Genomic DNA, 23,085 nt, shown 5'->3' with positions numbered 1-23,085 from the left:
CAGGGAGGGGAGGGTGTCTCAGAACGGTCAGTGGTGTCACAGTCACCAATCTGCAGCTCAGTCATCAGGGTTGTGGAGGACCCACTCTCAGAGTAGCACAAGTGCTCTCCGGGGGAGGAGTCTGCCGTGATAGGGCCTGGGTCGGGACTGCGGGGGACGCTTTCAGGAGCTAGGAGGGGGTCTTTGTATAAACAGTGTGACCAGCTCTGGGGCTTATGCACCTGTGAAGCTCCCAAACCCTCAGAGGGTGGAAGGCTAAGAGATGCTGGGCTGGAGCCACTGCCTGGTGGACAAGTGGTTCTGTTCAAAGGTACCACAGGAGAAGGGCAGGAAGGAGGGACTTCTGCAGTGGTTTGTCTATGTGTCTGTGAAGCATTTACCTCCAACATAACGGCAGGTAAGTTCTGATTTCCAAGCTGAGTTTGAGAGAGAAAAATAACAAGAAGAGATATTATCCAATTAATTAAAAACTTTTTTTTTTGGCAGTGTGCCAGAGAAGGCAAGGCATTGGTTTTATTTGCAAGCGCTTTAAGGACACACATTTGGATGGATTAGGCATCAAAAACACGGTACAGAGAAGCCACGAAAACGTGAAGAAGATGAATCCAGTCAGTGCACTTTGGAAACAAGATCAGTTTTCACACAGCACTGCAACAGAATCCAGGTAGGGTCTTGAGGGTGTTGGCATCATAAAATCCCTTCCCCCTCAGTATTAGTTTTTGTGTACTTGAGACAGTGAAATGGTATCAGATTGTCTGCTGGACAGCAGAATTAGCGTGGCCTTCACTAGAAAATCCGGTAGCCACTTCTCCCTGCTGCCTCCCCTCCAAAAGCTCCCCAGAATATAAAGCAGTTTGCTTCATTTTTTCCCCTGACTTGATGGATCTAAATCTTTTTTTTTTTTTTTTTTTTTTTTGAGACAGAGCCTCAAGCTGTCCCCCTGGGTAGAGTGCCATGGCATTGCAGCTCACAGCAACCTCCAACTCCTGGGCTCAAGCGAGTCTCCTGCCTCAGCCTCCCAAGTAGCTGGGACTACAGGCGCCCGCCACAACGCCTGGCCATTTTTTTGGTTGCAGCCATCATTGTTGTTTGGCGGGCCCAGGCTGGGGATTCGAACCCGCCACCTTAGGTGTATGTGGCTGGCGCCTTAGCCGCTTGAGCCACAGGCGCCGAGCCTCTAAATCTTAATCAAACTAAGAACAACACAGTGGGAAGGGTATTTCGTTTCCTTTCCATTCATGAAATCTGCTCTTAGGTTGAACTACAAAATACTAAAAAAACTGACTTCGAAATAGGCCAGCCGTGCAAACAGAGACAAACGTGTGAAAATAAGGTGAGGATAAAAACCAGTCACTGACCATGGTTAGACGGCACCCCAGTCGATTAGAATGACGGTTGGCATTAAGTCGTAGGTCAAGGAGAAAGAAACTAAAGGAGAAATAGAAGGTGTGATAACCCCCAGGCTCTGCGTAACCCAGGAGGCTAACCATGGTGGGGGTGCCTGCCGGGGAGGAGAGAAGATGGTGCAGTCAGCATTTTTATAGCCATCTGTCGTAACCTCCATGCCAAATAAGGGGACAAGGATCAAAATCAACAGAAAGGAATAAAACTCCGAAGCAATTTTTCTCCCTTATTCCTTTCATCTTTCAGAATAGACCTATTGGGGGAAGGTGACAATTTTAAGATCAATGGCTAGAAATATTATGGGAGATTAGTAAAAGGTTGGAAAATGAATTAAAGAGAACTGTAAGGACTCAGAAAGGTGGCCTTGTAAAGAAAGATTTAAGTGGCACCATTTTTCTTGGCCAGCTGTAATATTCATAACAGTTGACGTCATGTAGGCTATTGGCCTCATAAAAGTTATAATTTAATATTTTTCCCTCAGACTTTTAATTGAACACTTAAAAAGTCCACCATATAAAGAGTTCTCTCTAAGTCACAGATCCCTTAGAAATCTGGTAAAAAAGCTATCAATCTTTCTCTTAGGGAAAAATGCATAAATTTATACGTACATACATTTCTGTATAAACTTTAGGGCTGCATGGCCACTGCAAGGAACATCCTTAATCTAACAGGTGGAGGAACCTGGACAAAAAGATAGATTCTCTCTTCTTAATTTTGCTGCTGCTAAATGAAAATTCCATTAAATAATGTAAATCATACAAAGGGATCTGAGTTATCTGTTGAAATGAATTTTTTTCCTTTAAGATCAAAAAGAAAAACCTCATGAATTCAGCCCTCATGGCATTGACTTGTCTGTATCCTTTGGTCTTGTAACACATCAAAAGCTAAAGAATATTCTTTTCCGAATTACCATCATGGTGGGTAACATGATTATTAGTTTGCTCATCTATCATTGTGAATGGGGCTGGTGCTTATCCATTCATTCATTCTTCCAAAGAAAACATCCACAGAAAACAGAACTATTCCACCTTGTGAATTTCTCTCCCTACCTCTGACATGTTCACAATTTTGAGTCTCTGTGTGTGTGGCCTCTTGATGTGTCATATCATACTTTACATTTTTATAGATAAAATCTCAAAATTCAACGGGATATTTCAGTCACCCATGAAAAAGCTTTGAAATGTCTTGCCATAATAATGTAAATGACTTCTTAGAGTACGTGGACTCCTTTTATAAGATCCTGATCTCCCCATTAATGAAATGCCCTCTGGATCTGGAAAGATAGAGAATTATATTATCCGTGTTTCCCCTGAGGAAAATGAGGGAAGAGTAGCGGGAAAGTGTGAAAAGGGAATAAACAAGTATTTTCCCAATTTGGACTACTACAGGGGAAATCAACTTTATTTTTATTTATTTATTTTTTGGGATAGAGTCCCACTCCCCTGTCCTGGCTAAACTGCCATGGATATAGCTCACAGCAACCTCAGATTCCTCAAGCAAATCCTCCTGCCTCAGCCTCCTGAGTAGCTGGGACTACAGGCACCTGCCACAATGCCTGGCTAGTTTTTCTGTTTTTAGTGGAGAGGGGATGTTGTCCTTGCTCAAGCCATTCTCAAACTGCTGACCTCAAGCAATCCTGCCACTTCGGCCTCCCAGAGTGCCAGCATTACAGGCATGAGACACCGTGCATGGCTGGGAAAACTAACCTTAAACAAGAACAGTCCCCAACCCTGCCCCTCCCTGCATCACAGATGCATCACGGCGTCACAGATGACGGCTGAAAAATCATCCTGATTATTCTGTGTCTCCTTTTCAAGACCATGTAAAGTTAAAGGGTGGGTGTGTGTGTGTGTGTGGGGGGTGTTGTAGTTTTTGGCCAGGGCCAGGTTTGAACCTGCCACTTGGGATATGGGGCCTGCACCCTACTCCTTTGAGCCACAGGCACCGTCCAAGCTAAGGTGTTTAAATAGAGATCAAGTGTCACCAACTTTTTGTGGGTAAATGTTGCTTTTGGACTACCTTGAAGCAGGGGAAACTAACTTTATTTTTATTTATATATTTTTTAAGACAGAGTCTCACTGCCTTGTCCCAACTAGAGTGCTGTGGCATCATAGCTCACAGCAACCTCAGTTGTTGGGCTCGAAGATTGGGGGTGACCAGAAACACCAGCTTGCTGTTGCCTGGGTCCCCACAAAGGAAGAAATGAGGCTGAAACCCTGCAAACTCGATACACTAAGAGAGAACACCTGGCTATTCAAACTAGCACTGAGCCTTCTGGTCCAAGTGACATCAACTCAACCTCTAAAGAGAACCCGAGGATGAAGGATGTCACTCCATCAAGGCTGGAGCTCACTGAGGAATGAGAAAAGCAAGGGGCGTCCAGGGAGCATACACTTCAGCAGTGGAAAGAGTACATCATTGGGTTGGTACCTCCTGCCTCCAGCGCCTGCCTCGAGTGTGTCCAGCAGGTACAGATGGAGCCTGGGCGAGACCACAGGGAACTGCAGCCACAGGGAGACAGGTAGAGGGTGGGTATGCCCAGATCCTTTGACTAGAAACATATCAAACCTAAAGCATATTCTCTCTAAAATCACCATCGTCAGGGACAACATGATCATTCATTTGATTATAAATGAATTAAAATGAAATAAAATTAAAATTAAATGAACTCAGTGTACCACAACGTATTCACAGTCATAAGCCCCTAAGCCAGGGGTGTCCAACCTTTTTTCTCCCCTGTTACCCATTGAAAGAATGAGAGTTGTCTTGGGCCACACGTGAAATACACAAACACGGACAAAAGCTGATGAGCTGATAAAAAATTTAAAAAAGGTTGGTGCATACTTTTCATGATGTGTGACAACACAGATAAGCAAAAAATGTCCTCGCAAAATCAGTATGTGACCTGCAGGCTGCAGGTTGGACACCCTGCCTGAGCCATCATTTTGTTGACTCAGTAACTATAGAAGCTGGTGGGGAAAAGAGAGCAGTCGGGTGTGGGCCCAGGACAGAGCTGGGATGTTGAGAAGGAGAGGCCAAGCTGAGGGGAGGGGAGTGAAGCATTTAACTGGGGTGCAAAATTTAACAAGTGACAAAAAGTAATCAAGATTACTATTATATTTTAATGCAGTCATGGGGGAAAAAAAAGTATCAATGCCAAAAACAAAATCCATGCTGAACAAAATATTCACATTTAAATAAAAAATCAATGCCATGACAAGCTATATCAGAAAAGTGAGGAAAAAAAGAAAAAAAGTGTATCTGAAATTTCTTTTTTTTCTTTTTTGGAGACAGAGTCTCACTATGTCACCCTCAGTAGAATGCTATTCTCTTGCCTCAGCCTGCCAAGTAGCTGAGATTACAGGCGCCCGACACAATGCCTGTTTTTTTTGTTGTTGTTGTTTTTGTAGTTGTTATTGTTGTTTAACAGGCCCGAGCCAGGTTCGAACTGCCAGCCCCAGTGTATGTGGCCAGTGCCCTAACCTCTGGGCTACAGGTGCCAAGCCTGTATCTGGAATTTTTAATGGAAGCAAACTCAATAATCATATTTTCTGATCTACTTTTTTCACTGATGTCATTTTTGATGGAGAGAATAGACATGCTTGAGAATTTCCGCTTAACCAGTGGTGATCTTAAATACTTTTTTGATTGAAGCAAAACAAAGTAAACATACAATAAATTCTGACTGGGTGTAAATTAAATATTTAAACTTAAAATAATGGGTGTGTTAATAAACCTATGTTATGACTTTTCAAATCTTTTTACATGACTTAAATGTTCTAGAGAAAACATTAAAATGCATAAACAAATGTTTTATGTATTTTATACACACACATGTATACGTTTCTGTATATATTGGGGGACATGTTTGTCCTCTGCCTTGGGCTCCCAGTGTCTTGTCGTGACACTTACATTGAGCGCCTAACGTCTTCCTCTTCCACATTTTTGATTACTGAGCTTCAAGCCCTCATTTCTCAAAGAATATGCAGGATATACATTAACTATCAAGCCAAAGGACTTGACAGGTTTTTGTTCTCTGTTTTTCCATGGAATTGACAGTAATTTACTTGGAAGAAAGAATCTGGAAGGGAGTTATATAAAGGCAAGCTTTGCCTCCCACCCCAATCCTTGCATGACAAGCTGCCTCCTCTCTCTCCTCTCAGCCTTTCGCTGGGGTTAGGGGTGGCAGGAGAACCCGGCAGCCATGTGTCTACCAGGTGATACCATTTTGCTGGCCACAGCTGATTGTTCAGGAGGGGAAATAATTGACCTAAACGGGACCAACTGGGTCCTTCCTCCCTCTTGGGAATTTGAATTAAATGACACTGGATGCCCCAGTCAGGTAGCTGTGTGGGAGGTTCTCAAAACTAAGAAACCAGAAAATGTGGTGGAATCCACAGGCAACCCGGAGAAATGAGAGCACAGGAACCAAGAAAAGAGGGGCAGGAACTCTGAAGCGCCTGGGACTGACAAAGAAAGAGAGAGCGGCTACCTGGCCCAGGCCTGCCAGGACTGCTTGATTTTAATGACATGAGATTGTCCTGGAGCCTCATGATAAAACCCTTTTAACAACTACAGACATAAACCTCTATACTGATCCTACCCCACACCTGAGTCACAGGGGATCTAAGACAGTCACAGAGATCTGGGCACATTGATGGAACGAGGCATCAACGGGGAGTAGATGTTTCCACTGTCCTCCATGGTATTCAGATCGAGAATATGGTTTTGCATCTGGAAAGGTGACATACTTTAAGAATGTCAAGTTTAAGAGACCGTATGAGACAGCAGAGGCAGCAGAGGTCGAGTTGTGGGTCTTGAACCAAATAGACTTGGGCAAGTTGCTTAATTTTCCTTGGCCTTGGTTTCCTCATCATGAACGTTACATAGGATAATGCACGTAAAGCATAGTGTTGGCGTCTTGTAATAGCTCTCAAAATTATTTTTGTATGAGCCATTAAAAAAATAATAATTAGATGGCGGCCACAGGGACTCACACTTGTAATCCCAGCACTCTGGGAGGCCAAGGCAGGAGAATCCTTGAAGCTCAGGAGTTGGAGATCAGCCCGAGCAAGAGCAAGACCTGGTCTCTACTAAACATAGAAAAACTAGCCGGGTGTTGTGATGGGCCTCTGTAGTCCCAGCTACTCAGGAGGCTGAGGCAGGAGATCACTTAAGCCCAGGAGTTTGAGGTTGCTGTGAGCTATGATGACACCACAGTATTCCAAGCTGGGCGACAGAGTCGCGGGGCACAGGGGTGCTCTGCACACTGTAGACAGCAGGGTGGGAAGGAGAAAGTAGTGTGAAGACTGTTGTGGAGGAGAGAAGGGAAACTTCGTCTCTTTTTTCTCAATGGAATGAATTTATAGAAGTTAAGGAAAGGTAGATAACGTCTCAATATTAGAAATACTTTCCAATAATCAGCTGTACTAATTAGATCTGAGCTTTACATTAAGTATTTGAAGAAGAAGCCAAATGGCCATCTAAGGAAAAATGTACAAGAAGGGATCTGAGGCGATTTTTAAATTAATATTGTGCTCCCAAATATTCTCTTTCTGTTTTTTGTTTTTATTTTGTTTTTTGAGACAAGAGTGTCACTCTGTCACCCTGGGTAGAGTGTGGTGGCATCGCAGCTCACAGCAACCTCAAACTCCTGGGCTCAAGAGATCCTCCTGCCTCAGCCTCCCAAGTAGCTGGGACTATAGGTATCCACCACCACACCCAGCTAACTTTTCTATTTTTAGTACAGACGGGGGTCTCACTTTTGCTCAGGCTGGTCTTGAACTCCTGAGCTCAAGGGATCCTCCTTCCTCAGCCTCCCTGAGTGCTGGGATTACAGGTGGGAGCCCCTGTGCTTGGTCTCAAATGTTCTCTAATGTTTAATTATTTAACAACACACACATTGGGGAGAGGAGAGAAATGGGTGGGCTCCCACTTAATGGGTAGAATGTTAGTGTGTATGGCACACCTTTGGGGGGCAGGACACAATTATAAGAGATACTTTACCTAACAAATGCAAACATTGTAACCTAATTCTTTGTACCTTCAATTAATCTAAAACAATAAACAAAAATAACACACATGCACACACTCATCAGATGGGGAAATTGCCAAAGGCCCAAAAACTAAGAGCATAAAAAAACCCCAAATGGAAGTCATGGGATATTTCTTGACCATGCCAGTGGAATACATCACTGATGGGGCTGGTGCTGATAGGAATGATCCAGGCAGTGTTCTCTGCGGCTCTGTGCTTTTCCCTGCCGTCCCACACTGCTGGGGGATTCCTCATTCTGCCCGCCTGCTTCTACACACTGATCCCACGGAGCACAAGAGATGAGCTCTCTCTCGGGTTTGCCTGACAGTGAGTCAAATTTCCCTTTGAGACCCCCCACATATGTGCAGTAACAGACGTAAAACCATTGACTTTGGCCAATGATTGATTACGTTGCTTCCTAACAGACAGGGCAAGTTCGTCCTTCTGAAGCAAAGGGCACAGCGCTCACCAATGCTGTAGGGACCTGTTTGGGGTGTAGTTTTTTGCTGTCTTTCCAAAGCGTCTGGTGTATATCTTCACTTATCTGACACTGAGAACAATGCGACATTTTTAGCAACAGGATATCTGTTCCCACAGTAGCAGAAGGATAACATGCCTCGTTGTGTGATCTATTCATAGAAGGCAAATTGAAACACAGGTAGCTTATAGAACAATCTGTAAAGTCGTCAAAGATGGAGATAATTTCTAACCATGGACTGTCATTTTCCTCTTTAACTAATGGTCAGACTTTAACAATAACAATGAAAATATATGAATAAGAGCTCTCCCAAGGGGGGTCTAACCTTCAGCCCACAGGCCACATGCAGATTATCTGAGGCCTGTTTTGCTTGGGATATTGTGAAAATTATGTGGGACCTCTTCTTTTGCTCATCAGCTTTAATTAGCGTTTGTGTATTTAATGAGTGACCCAAGACAACTCTTATCTTTCCATTGTGCAGCAGGAAAAGAAAAAAAAAAAGATTGTGCACCCCAAATCTACTCTTCACTTGTCAGCGTACTTTTATTCCCTGGATCTGCTGATTTCCTGGGAGACTCATTCTTTCTACCAAAGCATATATTTGACTGATTCAAAGTGTACAGTACTCGGAATTTACCAAGGTATGCCAGAATGCGGAATCCAAGTATTAAAAACAGAAAGGGCACCTTCGTCAGTGGTCATTACATGGACAAAAGGGACTGAAAAGTGAAATGCATCATCATAGTCAAGATGTAGAAATAAACTAAATGCCCATCTGGGCCTGAATGGATAAAGAAAATATGGCATTGAGCAGCTCCTATGGCTCAAAGGAGTAGGGCACCGGCCCCATATACTGAGGGTGGGGGGCTCGAACTAGGTCCCGGCCAAACTGCAACAACTGAAAAAAAAAAAAAAAAATAGCCGGGCGCCTGTAGTCCCAGCTATTCCAAAAGCTGAGGCAAGAGAATCAATCGCCTAAGCCCAGGGGTTGGAGGTTGCTGTGAACTGTGACACCATGGAACTCTACTGAGGGTGACTAAGACTCTGTCTCTACCAAAAAAAAAGAAAGAAAGAAAATATGGCATATGCATACAATGCTGTGACATTTAGACTTAAAAAATAAGGAAGTCCTGCAATGTACCACTCCATGGTAAACTGGAGGGCACTACGCTAAGTGAAATAAGCCAGTCTCAGAAGGACAAATACTGCACGATTCCACTTACATGTGGTATATGAAGTAGTCAAGTTCATGAACCAAAGACTAGATGTGATGGTAGCCGGGGCTGGGACAGGGTAGATGGAAAGTTGTTATCCAATGGTTATAAAGTTTTAGTTATGTGAGGTGGACATACTCTAGAGATCAGTTGTACAAGATTGCACCTCTGTTTTTTTTCCTTTTTTGCAGTTTTTGGCCAGGGCTGGGTTTGAACCTGCCACCTCTGGCATATGGGGCCAGCGCCTTACTCCTTTGAACCACAGGTGCTGCCCTCAAGATTGCACCTCTGTTTGACAATACTGTCCTGTACACTTAAAAAATTTGTTAAGAAGTTATATCTCATGTTAAACATTTTTACTAAAATTTTTAAAATTTTAAGCATTAATTAAAACTAATTGCTTTTGGCAAACCATTATAGAAGATGACACACTATTGTGGAACTAACTGCTAGTCTGATGAAATAAGTTTTCACCCGCCAGAAAAATAAAATAAAGTATTTCTAAAAGTATTGATGAAGGCTCAGTGCCTATAGCGCAAGCGGCTAGAGCGCCGGCCACATACACCAGACCCGGCGGGTTGGAATCCAGCCTGGGACCCCCAAACAACAATGACAACTATAACCAAAAAATAGCCAGTGCTATGGCGGTAGCCTGTAGTCCTAGCTACTTGGGAGGCTGAGGCAAGAGGATCACTTAAGCCCAAGAGTTTGAGGTTGCTGTGAGCTGTGATGCCATGCCACTCAACCCAGGGTGACAGCTTAAAACTCTGTCTCAAAAAGAAAAAAAAAGAAAGTATTGTTGAAAATACTATGTTTTCTTTTCCCACTAGATGATTTGGAAAATTGATATTACTGTATTTTTGACATAATAATAGCTAGGTGGAGGAATTACTATGTAGTAGGCACTCTGCTGAGCTTTTTGTATGCATCAGCTTGACTCAAAACGCACGGCAACTCTATGAGATAACTGCTGTTATTATCCCTTTTTAGAGATGAGGAAACTGAGGCTCATGAATATCTATGGATGGTCTTATGTTAATAACGCTTTGAAAGAGCTGACTGTTCTCCTCCATTCTCTTACTCCTATCCAAGACATCCCCTCTGCCCACTACTGAACCATTGGTCAGGGTCCACACTGCCTCACGCTCGTCCTGCCAGCAGTGTTCCTGCAGTTAAGTATGTTCTCTGTACGTTTTCCTCACTTGGCTTTTGGGGTGCACATTTCCCCAGATTTCTTCCTCCCTTAGAGGACTGTTTTCAGCCCCCCTTGCTGGTTCTTCCTTTTTTCTTTTCTTTGAGACAGAGTCTCACTCTGTGCCCTGGGTAGAGTGCCATAGCATCACAACTCACAGCAACCTCAAAATCCAGGGCTCAAGTGATCCTCTTGCTTCGGCCTCCTGGGTAGCTGGGACTATAGGTGCCTACCATCAGACCCAGCTAGTTTTAGAGATGGAGTTTCACTCTTGCTCAGGCTGCTCTCCAACTCCTGAACTCAAGCAATCCACCTGCCTCAGCCTCCCAGAGTGTCAGGATTACAGGTATGAGTCACCTTGCCCGGCAGAAGTCTGATTTCTCAGCACCTCCTCTGCTCCCACCTTGCTTTGAGCCCCATCACTTCTCGCCTGAATTACTGTAATGGTTACAGAACTGGATTGCCTGCTCTCCTCTTTGCTTCATGCTATAGTTTTCTACCTGGCTGCTGGAAGGATTTGGATAGAACGTAAGACAGATAATAATAGTGGTAGCCCAGACTCCTCCAATGACTCCCATTTTTATTGACTGTAAAAGTCAAAATCCTTGCAACGGCTTACAAGGAGTCCTGTTATCTTGTCTCTGTCACCCTCAACTTCACCTCTCGCTTCCTCTCCATCTCCCTGGTTTCCTTCTAGTAAAGTCTTTAAAGTTGGGACAACTGTCTTCATCTCATAGTCAGCGATGGAGTCTGGAATGAAAATCTATAGTTGGTCTTTAAGGCTTATGCTCTTGACATGACATTATTTAGTGGGAAAGCCAATCATAAACCACATTTCCCTTCTAACAGGTTCATAAGTGTCAGCAGAGTGATGCTATGAGAGAATTCCACATCTATGGAAATAAAGACTCACTTCCTGAAAATCTGAGTAATAAACGCCGAGCAGCTTGACAAATTGATGACGTTTCAGCGGAAACGGATATTGAGCCACAGAGCAAGAAATAGACACTGCTTAAGATTGAGATAAATGTTTCCTGACAAAGTGGATTATCGAAAATTATTTTACGAGATTTTGTATCTGAAAATAAAGCAAATCCAGGTATGAAAAGGTCTGGTAGGAGAAATATTTCTCTGAAACCTGGAAGTATTTTAAGTGCTGAAGTGATTGGCAGTGTCTTAAATGATAACTGACCCACCAATTGTTTCTAATAGATATCCAGAAGGGAAGAAACTCCTAGAATGTAATCTCTGAATTTAAAAAATCTGTATATATATATATATATATATATATAATATGTTTAAATTTTAAAAAAATCTAGAAATTCACTGGTGACTTTAGCTCACTTTTAAATGGGAAGATAGTTTCTTTCTCCTTTCCCTTCCTGCTTAGAAATTAACACAGCACAGGGTTAGACAAGATGCCCAAACCAAAGGCGTTAGGGTCCCTACAACACGTGCGTGACAAGGACTGGGAAGTGCCATGTACCACCCGGCAGTCTGAGGACTGAGAAGCCGCAGGAACTGCAGATTTTTGTGTCTCTTGCTGAAGAGGTGTCTCTGTAGTCTCTGGAGAAAGCTCAGGCAGCTGTCTGTGGCTTTCTGGACCCTGTCCTGAGGGAGCTATCTGAATAGAAAGAGATGCTGTGTGTTTCTCAGGCGTTGGATTGGGCGGGGCTAAGCCAGGGCTTTTGAGAAATGATGGTACTTCAACAGGGTTGGAAAACTGTGGAGTGTTAATGGGAGTGCTACTCCCTAGATCCTGGTTAGGGGTTAGCTGCAAGGTAGAAATTCTCCGAGTGTGAGAATTTTGCATGTAGTCTTCTTGTAGAAATGGGGTCTCGATATTGGTGAATGATGCAGGGTCTGTGCTGGAAGCTGCTGGCAGCGAGTTAGTGATTTTTTGTGTATATGACACGGTTGTGTTAGATTCCTCAGAATACACAACTGTCTGTCTGGAATCCTCATTAGAATACATAGTTCCCTGAAGAAGTTTTTTGTTAGTAAAGTACTCTAACTGGGAGGGAATTTGTGTGTTAGTTACTGATTGGTCTAGAATGTCACCCTTCGTGTGACTGGTTGTGGAAGAGCTAAGAAAGCTCTCTTTTCTGGCTGGTGGAAGGGGTGCCTGGATTGCCAAAAGCATCAGAGAAAGGAACAATGTTGAGGGAAAAACAGAAAGAAAGTCGAAATTAGTCATGAAAAGAAAAACAGCGTCAACCTTGCTTTAAAGAAGACAAAGCAATGCCAGCCCCTGTCATTATGCTATCTATTTTCATTTCATTTACAATGTATTTTCATTTATTATCAATAGTTGCCCTAAGGGGAAAAATATCCATAGTTTTTCTAGAGAATACATTTAACGTTTGCTCCATCTACATTCTGGGAAATTATGTTAAAAGTGAACATACATCCTCTTGGCCTGTTTTTATTAGACTTTGAGATATATATATTCACACATACATATATATGGTTTATTTAGTCAGATTGTTTTATAACTCTTTCCATGCTTTTGGCACAATTTTACTAATATCTCCAATACAGAGTTCCTTTAGGGAATTTAATGAGTAGTGCCTAACTCATATTTATTGAATATGTAATACTCAATATGTAATACTGCTGACATCATAACTTTAAACCCAAAACATCAGCAATCAGCATTTTAAGGATTAGAATATATTCCAAACATTACATTAAGACACTGACCTACTTTTATGCACTTAGTCAGAAAAAAAAAAAGAACACCTGTTTTGTAGTTAAAACTTATTCTCCATGTCGCAAACACAAGTCTGATGGGCAAAACAAATACAAAAGCCAAAACACACTAAAAATAAAACGTGAATCAAAATATGCACCCTAGGAAAGAGGAGACCAGGAAAGAGGCTCCAAAGCTGTGGTCTCATGACCATGCTTTAAAATGACACAGAGACAGGAGTGTGGCGCGTTACCTGAGTTGGTGATCTTTTATCTTGTAGGTTTGGTCGAACGCTTCTAAAACCTTTTGCTGCAAGAGAGGAATACGTAGCATCTCCGTTCAGTGCCTCTTGATTTCGATCATTGTAAGACCTCCAAGCTTTTATTAAGGGAAAACAAATTGGATACAAAGATATCTACGTTCACTGAAACTTTTTAAAATAAAATTGATTTTTATTTCCAAAACTGAAGTGACCTCACTAGAGATTTAATTGAATATGCATAATTTAAGCTTAATATGGCTACAGATATGCTTTTAAAACTCACAACAAATGTAACAGTTATTCAGAATATCTTTTCTGTACCTGAGTCTGGTGACTGAGAATCACGTCCTGAAAGAAAAAAAAATGTTGAAATTAAAACTAGGGTGAAATGAATGAACACTCTAGTAAAAATCAGTTGGCAGAGAATCACAGGCATTATTTTTACAAACATTATCTCAGTTCTAAAACTCGGGGTATATGAAATATACAAAGAAGAAGCTTGTGCCTTTATTTTTACTTCAAATAGAATATCATTCATTAAATATCTGTGATATATAATGAATACCTGTATATCAAATACTGATTCTTCCCTTCGATAATATTGCAACCGTGTAATTTTAATCTCATTTTTGCCTAAGATAGGTAAATTAATCTGTAAATATCGAATGAAAAGATCATAAGGGATCTGGCTTGTGAACAATGACTATTTCTCCAAGCAGTAAATCAAACCACCAGATCCTTAGCTTTAATGTCTTCTTGTCACTAATCATATTTAACTCCTGTGTTGGAGAACAATTTTTTGTGGTTGCCTCTTTTTTTTTTTAAGCTTAAGAAACTATAAATGTGTCTACCATATCATGTGATATTTTAAAATTATTCCCTAGATTTTGAGTTTTCGTCTGTCATATAGAAGTTGTTTCATATTCAAATATGAAAGCTGTTACTGTTATAGTACATTGCATTGTCTTTTAACTAAGAAGCTTAAAAAATTCTCAGTACTGATAAATTGCTTTTTTACTGATCAGTCAATGACATACGAAATGCTAAGTGGATCAATAATATACATGTATTTATTATCAATTTTATTGGAGTTGTCCAAGGATCTTTGAGGTTATCAATTATGCACATTTGTGGCAACCAATTTGCACATTTATCTCATGCCCATTTGAGGTAATCAATTTGAACTGGTTGGTTCTATTATATTATGTGAGCAAATTCACTTAGACTCATAAAACCTTAACTCTGGAAAAGACCTGGAGGTTGAGTCATTTAGCCCAACCTGCCATCCAGTTCCTGAGATTCCTTCTACATTTTTCACTGAGGCCATTATTAAATTGTTGTTATTTCAATGCCTAATAAAATATAAATCTTGCATCTTAAAAGGACTCTTTGTGTTTCTTTTAATGCTTTGGGAATAGTAATTTTGAAGTTTAAACACAGGAATTTGGAATGACTGAAAAGTGTGCACTGAGCAGGTTTAAAGGACACTTGGAATAAACTCTCTGTAATTGGTAGATGGCAGAGGACCAGCTCAGCTTCTTCCCACTGGTGACCACCTTGATGATTATGGAACTTAAAGAGACATGAGGAGGGAGAATGGGGGACAGTCACTCTGGGCTAAGTATGGGCCCCTTCATGGGATTTCTAGGCAAGGAAATAGACAGAGTTCTCCAAATGGAACTGTCCCGGTGCTGTAGAAAACATGGGCTAGCCATAATGGTGAGCTCTGCCAAACAGCCTTGAGTCCACAGTGGACACGAGTGTGTAGCATAAAGAGAAAGGAGAAAAAATAGCTGTGCATTCAAACTTCAAGATGAGCCAGTATTTTAATGAGGCTTATGTTGATGATGATTGGCTATTCTGAAGTGGATGATCTCTTAAGGATATAGACGCATATGACATTTCAGTTTCTTTAAAATAAATGCAATTCAACGCTCGGATGTGCTCTTTTGTAACAGTGGTCAAAGGCACTAAGAGACCAGGGCCCTCCCATGTGGAGACTGTTCCCTGGGCCAGTGATGGTCTATTGCTGCCAGGGAAGCCCTGGGAAGGGAGGGCCCCTGGGCTTTGGGGAACAGGAACAGAGAGTATCCTGGATTCATGTCAAGTGACGGGAAAAACAGGTTATATGTGTACATAAAAAAGTCGATCAAGTAAAGGGCTTGGCAGATGCCTGGGGAAGATGGTTTTGTCTCAAATGTTGAATGATTATTGATGATCACTCTGGGTGGATCGCTTGAGCTCAGGAATTTGAGAGCAGCCTGAGCAAGAGCAGGACCCCATCTCTACTAAAAATAGAAAAACTAGCCTGGTGTGGTGGTGAGTGCCTGTATCCCAGCTACTCTGAAAGCTGAGGCAAGAGGACCACCCCTGAGCCCATGAGTTTGAGGTTGCTGTGAGCTATGATGACACCACAGCACTCTACCCAGGGGACAGAGTGAGACTCTGTCTCAAAAGAAAAAAAAAAGGAAACTGGAGGTATAAACAAACTAGTTTTCTTAAGGTCACAAAATACTCAGGAGGTATTGGCAAGACCCTGTCTCTTGGCAGGGTGGTCTCCATGCTGCAACAGACCATCATCACCAGTGTTCCCTCAGCCTGCCAAAGGTACGTCAACAGTCATTGTTTTGGTTTTAGGTTAGGTTTAAACATTAGTGTGTGCAGTGATGAATTGCCCAATGGGAATTTATTTTTTGTGGAAGGAAAGAGAAAGACATTGACTCAAGGGACAAACAGCTGATGACTCTGACTTTCAGGTCTGAGGGGGGAATGAGAGTGCTTGAAACCTTCGGTGAGGTCGTCTAACCTTCAGGGAGAGGCTGTCGTATTTTAACACCATCAGAGGAAACGCATACGTAGGAATTCTCTTTAGATTCATAGAAAAACACCGTGTCACGTAAGTTCTTATGAAATCTACTATATAGAATGTAATTGACCATAAAAGATTCCAATTTCTTCAAAATGTAATCAGAAACTCTTTGAAACAGGGATCATACTTCAGATCTCTAATGAGCACAGAAGAGGCTGTTTTCAGTAGAACGATTAAGTTCAAAATTCAAGAGACTTTGTTCACTAGAAATCTTCCTCCTAGTGACATAAAATTTAAAATATCCCAGAGCCACTACACATTCTTTTTATTGAAGATTGTTTCATGTTTTGAAGTGTGAACTCTTTTTTACTATTTTGATTATGAAGCACTTAATCTTTTCTACTAACTCGAATGATATGATATTGCTGCTATTCTGGTTTTGAACCTTCAAAATGACGATCTTTAGTTTAATCTACACTATTCCATCAGTGGCTACTTTCATAAATACTAGCACATTGGCACTGTTGAAGCAGTGTGACATTCCCTGTGTCAGCATGAATGGTCCACATCCTAGTAACTCAGGTTGAAATATCAATGATACTCGAAGTATAGGCATTCTAATTACATGGTACCAGGCCCTAAACTTAATTTTCTTACTTCCCTTCATGCCTATTTCCCTGTGGTACCCGATGTAAACACTTTTGGTTTTTAACACCTTTTCGAGTTCTTACACCCATGAGCCAACATATGCAAATATATATACATAGAAGTTTTTTTTTTTTAAACCAAAATGTTATCATATTATATGCATTACAATGCAACTTGCATTTTGTTTGAACTTACTACATTATGGTAACTGCTGGCCGGGAATTTAGATTTGGATATTGAAATCCACTTGTAGATTGGAGGTGGTGGGTAGGGATGGGGTTCTCCACACAGAGGTTTGTTTTTTCCTTAACAAAACTGGTAGTTGAGGATCAAGTGGCTTTAAAATTAAAGACACTCTGAGTATATTTAATCAACTGCTACTTGTGATATGCACAGTGAGAATTAAAATATTTAAGGACTCTCCATTCTTTTCCTACTTCTGCTCTAAACTCCATTAATCTTATAAATAGAAAAACAATGGACCCCTGAACTGCAACCGACCAACCAACCATCAGATGAACCAACTGGTCTCGAGATAAGATGGTGGCCGGGTGCCCTCTGATTTCCTATAGGTGCACCGCTCCAACGCAGACTGCACCTGCAGGCATAGGTGGTCGTGACAGGCATTTATTACGAAGATGGTGCTGAGATGTCGCACCCCAGTTACTTTCTAGAGAATATTTATTTTGTGGGTACACGTTATTGGCCATATCCATTTTGTGTATAACTTTCACTCAATCTGTACAAAAACAAAGTTTGCAAACAAAATGTGTGTACTCCCTAATATTCTAGGGGGGGGGGAAGAATATACGAAAAAGAACCAATAAGCAAATTTAGTAAGGCCGAATTTAGTAAGAACACAAGGTTAAAAATCAGTTGTATTTCTATATACTAGAAATGAACATTTGCAGAATGAAGATTTTAAAAAATAACTGTATCCAAAGAATAAAGTATTTAGAAATAAAGTAATTTTTTTTCTTTTTTTGAGACAGAGTCTCAATCTGTCACCCTGGGTAGAGTGCCGTGGCATCACAGCTCACAGCAACCTCAAATTCTTGGGCTTCAGTGATTCTCTGGCCTCAGTCTCCCAAGTAGCTGGGACTACAGGTGCCCGGCACAATGCCTGGCTATTTTTGTTATTGTCGCAGTTGTCATTGTTGTTTTAGCTGACCAGGGCCAGGTTCGAACCTCTAGCCTTGGTGTTTGTGGCTGGCACCTTGCCGACAGCTACAGGTGCCACCGTAAAATTTTTTTGATATGTTTAAAAAATATATATTAGAAGGATCTTTGCTAATTGGATTAAAGGAAGGTGAAGGTCTCTTTCAAAACATTTTGTTATCAGGTTTGCAAACTTTGACAACGAAGGTTCAGTTTCCTGAGCCTCTCTCTCCTGGATACTCTGTGCCCCCATGCTCAACAGTTTTTAGGGTAAAAACCCCACAAAGGAACCTATGCATTATCTTGGTGAAATCGTAGGTTAGTTCATGAGATAACAAAAAGTTAGGTAAGACTTGCAGTTACTCAACACATTTTTGGCAAGTGACTGTTGTTTTTAATTAGATTTTTAAAATGCTTTCTACATGACATCATTTTCCTTTGCTTTTTATATGTAGAACAAAAACAGTCAGAAATGGGAGAAGAACAAGAACCCGTGGGGCATCTGGAAGGTATTTACGGCCACGTTATTCATCCAAATAAGATAATTCTGGAAAGAGAGAAAGGTCAGGTAAAGCCATTCCAACATGACATTCTGTGAGTTAGTGATATTATACCTGCAGCCAAGAGGTTTGGAGAACTTTGCACTCTCTTCACAGATGTTAAGGTGACCGACATGGCGGCACGTTTGCGGGAACACCCACCGCTATCTGGAAGCAAAAAAATGAAATAGCAGAGGCCAAGGCAGGTGGACAGCGCGTGCAACGTCATGCATTTTAAGCAAAGTGTGCCAGCGAGCCGTGAGAAAGGCGGGCAGGCAGAATGAGCGAGCATGGCATGGGTCCGCAGCCTCCCCCCACCCCCAACCCAAACGAGCAAAACAAAACAGAACAAAAGAAAAAACCAGAGGTCAGCCTCAGATGCTGATGGCAATGCTTTACCGAAAGAATGGAAGAGTTTATCATGACCATTCTGTAGTTTTTCTTTAACGGAAACTCAGACACAACTCAATTTTGTTTATCCCACTTAAGTTCAATTCACATTAAACACATAAGTGGGGTAGCCGGCTTTCAGAGGTATGAACTATGAGTATTTCAAGAGTAAGATATTTTGTATCTACCATTTAGATTTCACCAGATCCCAGCTATTACAATTTCCACAGATAGCTTGGGTCATTCTTTTGAGTAAAAGTTCTTAACTGACAAAGGTACGATACATTTGATAAGATTCACAAAGAAACACACACTGTGGAAAGCCTACGTCTTTCCAAAGTTATTACTAGTTATGGAAATGATTAGCATAATTAAAATCAAAGACAGTTTGAAACATGTAGTATTGAGAAGGCTATGTTTTTAAACAGTAATTTGCTTGACTTTATGCTTTTGAACATCTGTGTACTATGATCCATATATTTATTCTTAATGCAAGTGACAATGTAAACTAAAACAAAGGCAAATGCATCAGCCATTTGAATGTGCTATGGTAAGCTCTGACTTCTAAATTTGGAAAAGAAATCTTCTAAAATTGGAAGGCTAATCTTCTATTTATGAGTAGACTCCCGTTCCAGTCCAACATTCCTTTGTAATATGGCGTGTGTAATAAATAGTTTCTCTCATTCCCCTCATTTTGCTTATTAGGTCAAAACAAATTAAGTCTTTTTCAAAGTTATGGAAGGAAATAGACAAATACTATACCCACTAGTATGAGACCACAATCATATAGGGTCACACTCTCATTTTCTTTCTTCTTTAATGTCATAGGGAAAACATTCAGTTTGTTTATTGAACGTGAGAGAATTTAGATGAGTCATGATGCTTGGAAATAGGATTTGAATTAATTATTGGTAAAAATTACAAACAGTGAGGTCAATAGGTCTCAAAGTTAGTGGAAAGATTCTCATATCAAAATATGATTCCTAAAATAAATGTTTAAAATAACTTCCTAGGCCGGGTGTGGTGGCTCACGCCTATAATCCCAGCACTCTGGGAGGCCGAGGTGGGAGGGTTGCTTGAGTTCAGGAGTTCTAGACCAGCCTGAGCAAGAGCAAGACCCCATCTCTACTAAAAACAGAAAACTGGCTAGGTGTTGTGGCAGGTGCCTGTAGTCCCAGCTACTTGGGAGGCTGAGGCAGGAGGATCTCTTGAGTCCAGGAGTTTGAGGTGGCTGTGAGCAAGGCTGAGGTCATGGCACTCTAGCTGGGGTGATAGAGTGAGACTTTGTCTCTAAATAAATAAGTAAACTTCTTAATGTAGAAAATAACTGACTTGAAAGAACATTAAGAGAAAATAAACAAATCAAAGAATATATTAAGTGTAAATACTGAAAGCAGACATGCCTATGTTATTCATGATCCTCTGGAGAAAATATTCAGGCTTTCATCATGACTCGGCATGATGAAAAAGACAGGGGAAAAGACACCAATGGTAGGGACTTGCAACTGAAGAGAGGCACCAGTAGGATTTCAGCAAAGGCAGCAAACTGAAGATAGCTGTGAGGCAAGGGTGTCAGAGCTCACTGCGCACAGGGGATCCACCCAGCAGCTGTGAGGTCAAGCGGGGGTGTTGACAGTCAAAACTGACATCACTGGAGGAAGGATTTTATTTTCTAACTCTTTTCATTTTGAACATCCAAAAATGAGCTTAGAGATGAAAAGATAAAGTCCCGGAATAAGAAAATCAGAGTCACTGGTTAAACCTCTGGCGTTCAGGCTGTGGGGTGACATGCCCCGGGCGACCTCTGCGAGTTCACAACTAGGTGGAGGCAGTGTACGGTTTCAGCCTAATGGATTGCGCTGTATTCCTTCTGATGATATCACATCTTTGAAAGATTGGGTTTTTGGTAATTGCTATAACAAAAAGCAAGTACCCTCTGAAAATCATTTTGGACCAGTAAATGAGAATGGCCATGTAGGATCCAATTCCAAGGTCTGAGAGCTTCTCCAGAGCTCAACAGGCGCACACATATCATTAGCAAGTAACGGTTCTACAGAATGAAGTAAAGTGATTATTTTTCTTTCAGTTTACACGTTTTGTTTTGTCAATGGCTTCTGATTTGTTATAACATAAATACTTATTAAGTAATTATTAAGTTATTAAGTTGTTGGCATCTAAATATTTAACAAATAGAAGTGTTAGGTATTGCATTCTGCCTGGGTGTACCATGAAAAAATTACTGAGACATCAAAGGTCACTGTAAACCAGGAAAATTTGGACTCTTTGGGTTAAACAATTTACATACTTTAGGAAGCTCTAAGATCCAGATCAAATACATGGAGAATCTATCTTTATTAACAGTTTAATAAACAGCTTAATTCAAAAGGTTGAGGCATTGGTGAAATTGCTGGGACAGGGTGATCTATTATATTCTGTTCCTACTTCCTTATGTGGTAAGACTTTCTGGCCGACCCTGAAGTCTCAAAAAAAAAGAAAGGTATTTTTTAAGATCTCAAAATGAGGGATGCTGCCTTTGCCTTTCATATGGAGGGTCAGTGCTTCCGAAAAGGTCCTATAGCTCATTTCACATTCACACCCCTTGCTAGGTTATTCTTCTATGGAGCTGCAAGGGTCCTGGAAACTGTTTCTATTGCTAGAAAACGCTCTCAGGGGGTAACTCACAGACACTAAATTTAACACTTGATGCCTTTCTCTTTCTTCAATAGCTAAGGTATACCTTAGAATAGAAAATAATGGTTTACAAATTCTAAGAGTGGAGATATAACAAGTTTTATATATTTTCTACATTGTTTAGGTACGTTAGTAAGAAAAAAAAACCAAATATAAATGTCTTAACACAATAACTAAGAAAATGCCGTGAAGGCTATGTTAACCAGTTTGATGAAAACATTTCAAATTGTATATAAAACCAGCACATTGCACCCCATGACTGCATTAATGTACACAGCTATGATTTAATTAATAAAAAAAAAAAAACACAGTCCCCTTAGGTAGTATATTATGTATTTTGTTTAAAAGGAAGACTTAATTTAAAAGACATTTTTAAGGCTCAGCGCCTGTGGCTCAAGCGGCTAAGGCACCAGCCACATACACCTAAGGTGGCGGGTTCGAATCCCCAGCCCGGGCCTGCCAAACAACGATGGCTGCAACCAAAAAATGGCCAGGCGCTGTGGCGGGTGCCTGTGGTCCCAGCTACTTGGGAGGCTGAGGCAGGAGACTCGCTTGAGCCCAGGAGTTGGAGGTTGCTGTGAGCATGATGCCATGGCACTCTACCCAGGGGGATAGCTTGAGGCTCTGTCTCAAAAAAAAAAAAAAAAAAAAAGACATTTTTAAAACTTTAGTGATTGATAGGTTCAAATAGTAATAAGTCTCTTTATCGCTTCTTAGGTAGATAATGCAGGCCAATTTTATGTACCAGCTATTTAGGTACTAATCTCCACTTCATTCTGTAAATACAGCTAATAATGCTGTCAACTTCCTAAGGCAATATTCATATCTATCTATCTATCTATCTATCTATCTATCTATCTATCTCTATCTACCTAGATGTCAAAAGTGGTATGTTTTTATAACAACATTATAGCATTACTTTGGAATTTTAAACAAAAAGTTTCAGTTACTTCTAATCAATTTTTGTAAGTTTGAATGTCATATTTTACACGCATTACACACAAATGTAAATTCACCGACATAAGCAGAATAACCCTATGCAAATTAGCACTCTGTCGGAGTCCTGCTTAGTCTTTACAAATGAGAGGATGCTTTAGAGCATTATATTCGCGCTGCTAGGAGTAACTTGGCTCTAGTACCTCAGAGACCTAAATAAATCTCCAAATCCCTCTGTTCCTACTTGCTGTTAGGAATGGAATGATATGACTAGGATGACCAATTACTGAATATATTGCATGTGAATACAATATATTTATATAGAGTTGTAATAAATCGGAAAAGCAACACTCAACACAAGGAGAGGTACTGGGAAGCTGTGCTCCAAGGAAGTCTGCAAGGAGCTGCCCCAGATCAGTCAGTAAATGCCCCATGTGGACGTTCTGGGGAGTGACTGGAGTCCACGACACGCCTTATCCAGCCCAGCCATGGATCCTATTTTCTGTTTGCTTGGTTCAATCTCCTTTGCCTAATAATATTTCTTATTGCATTTCTCACATTTAATCCTGACATCCTCAATCATCAAAATGCCTCCGTGTGTGGTTCTTTTGCAGAGTTACCGTTTCTCTTGACTTCTG

At 41.0% G+C, this 23,085-nt stretch overlaps 1 protein-coding gene across 9 annotated transcripts in view; it reads right to left on the bottom strand.

Moving 5' to 3' along the window:
* SORBS2 (sorbin and SH3 domain containing 2) overlaps positions 1 to 23,085 on the bottom strand; it is a 221,407-nt gene that overhangs the window by 83,634 nt on the left and 114,688 nt on the right. For 5 of the 9 annotated variants that reach the window (XM_023514886.1, XM_023514896.1, XM_023514890.1 and 2 more), the window contains 3 exons: positions 18,506 to 18,598; positions 13,598 to 13,624; positions 13,268 to 13,392 (listed from right to left, as the gene is read on the bottom strand). In XM_023514886.1, coding sequence (XP_023370654.1) covers positions 13,268 to 13,392; positions 13,598 to 13,624; positions 18,506 to 18,598 — 245 coding nt within the window. The remainder of the gene's footprint in view (positions 1 to 13,267; positions 13,393 to 13,597; positions 13,625 to 18,505; positions 18,599 to 23,085) is intronic. The other 4 variants (XM_023514891.1, XM_023514893.1, XM_023514892.1 and 1 more) reach the window with 3 other exon arrangements.

The sequence above is a fragment of the Otolemur garnettii genome, unplaced genomic scaffold (assembly GCF_000181295.1).
Source record: "Otolemur garnettii isolate 467f Iridium unplaced genomic scaffold, OtoGar3 scaffold00061, whole genome shotgun sequence".
NCBI classification, from domain to species: Eukaryota; Metazoa; Chordata; class Mammalia; order Primates; family Galagidae; genus Otolemur; species Otolemur garnettii.
Note: the sequence above shows the minus strand (reverse complement) of the source record. Positions and strands in the feature narration are given on the sequence as shown.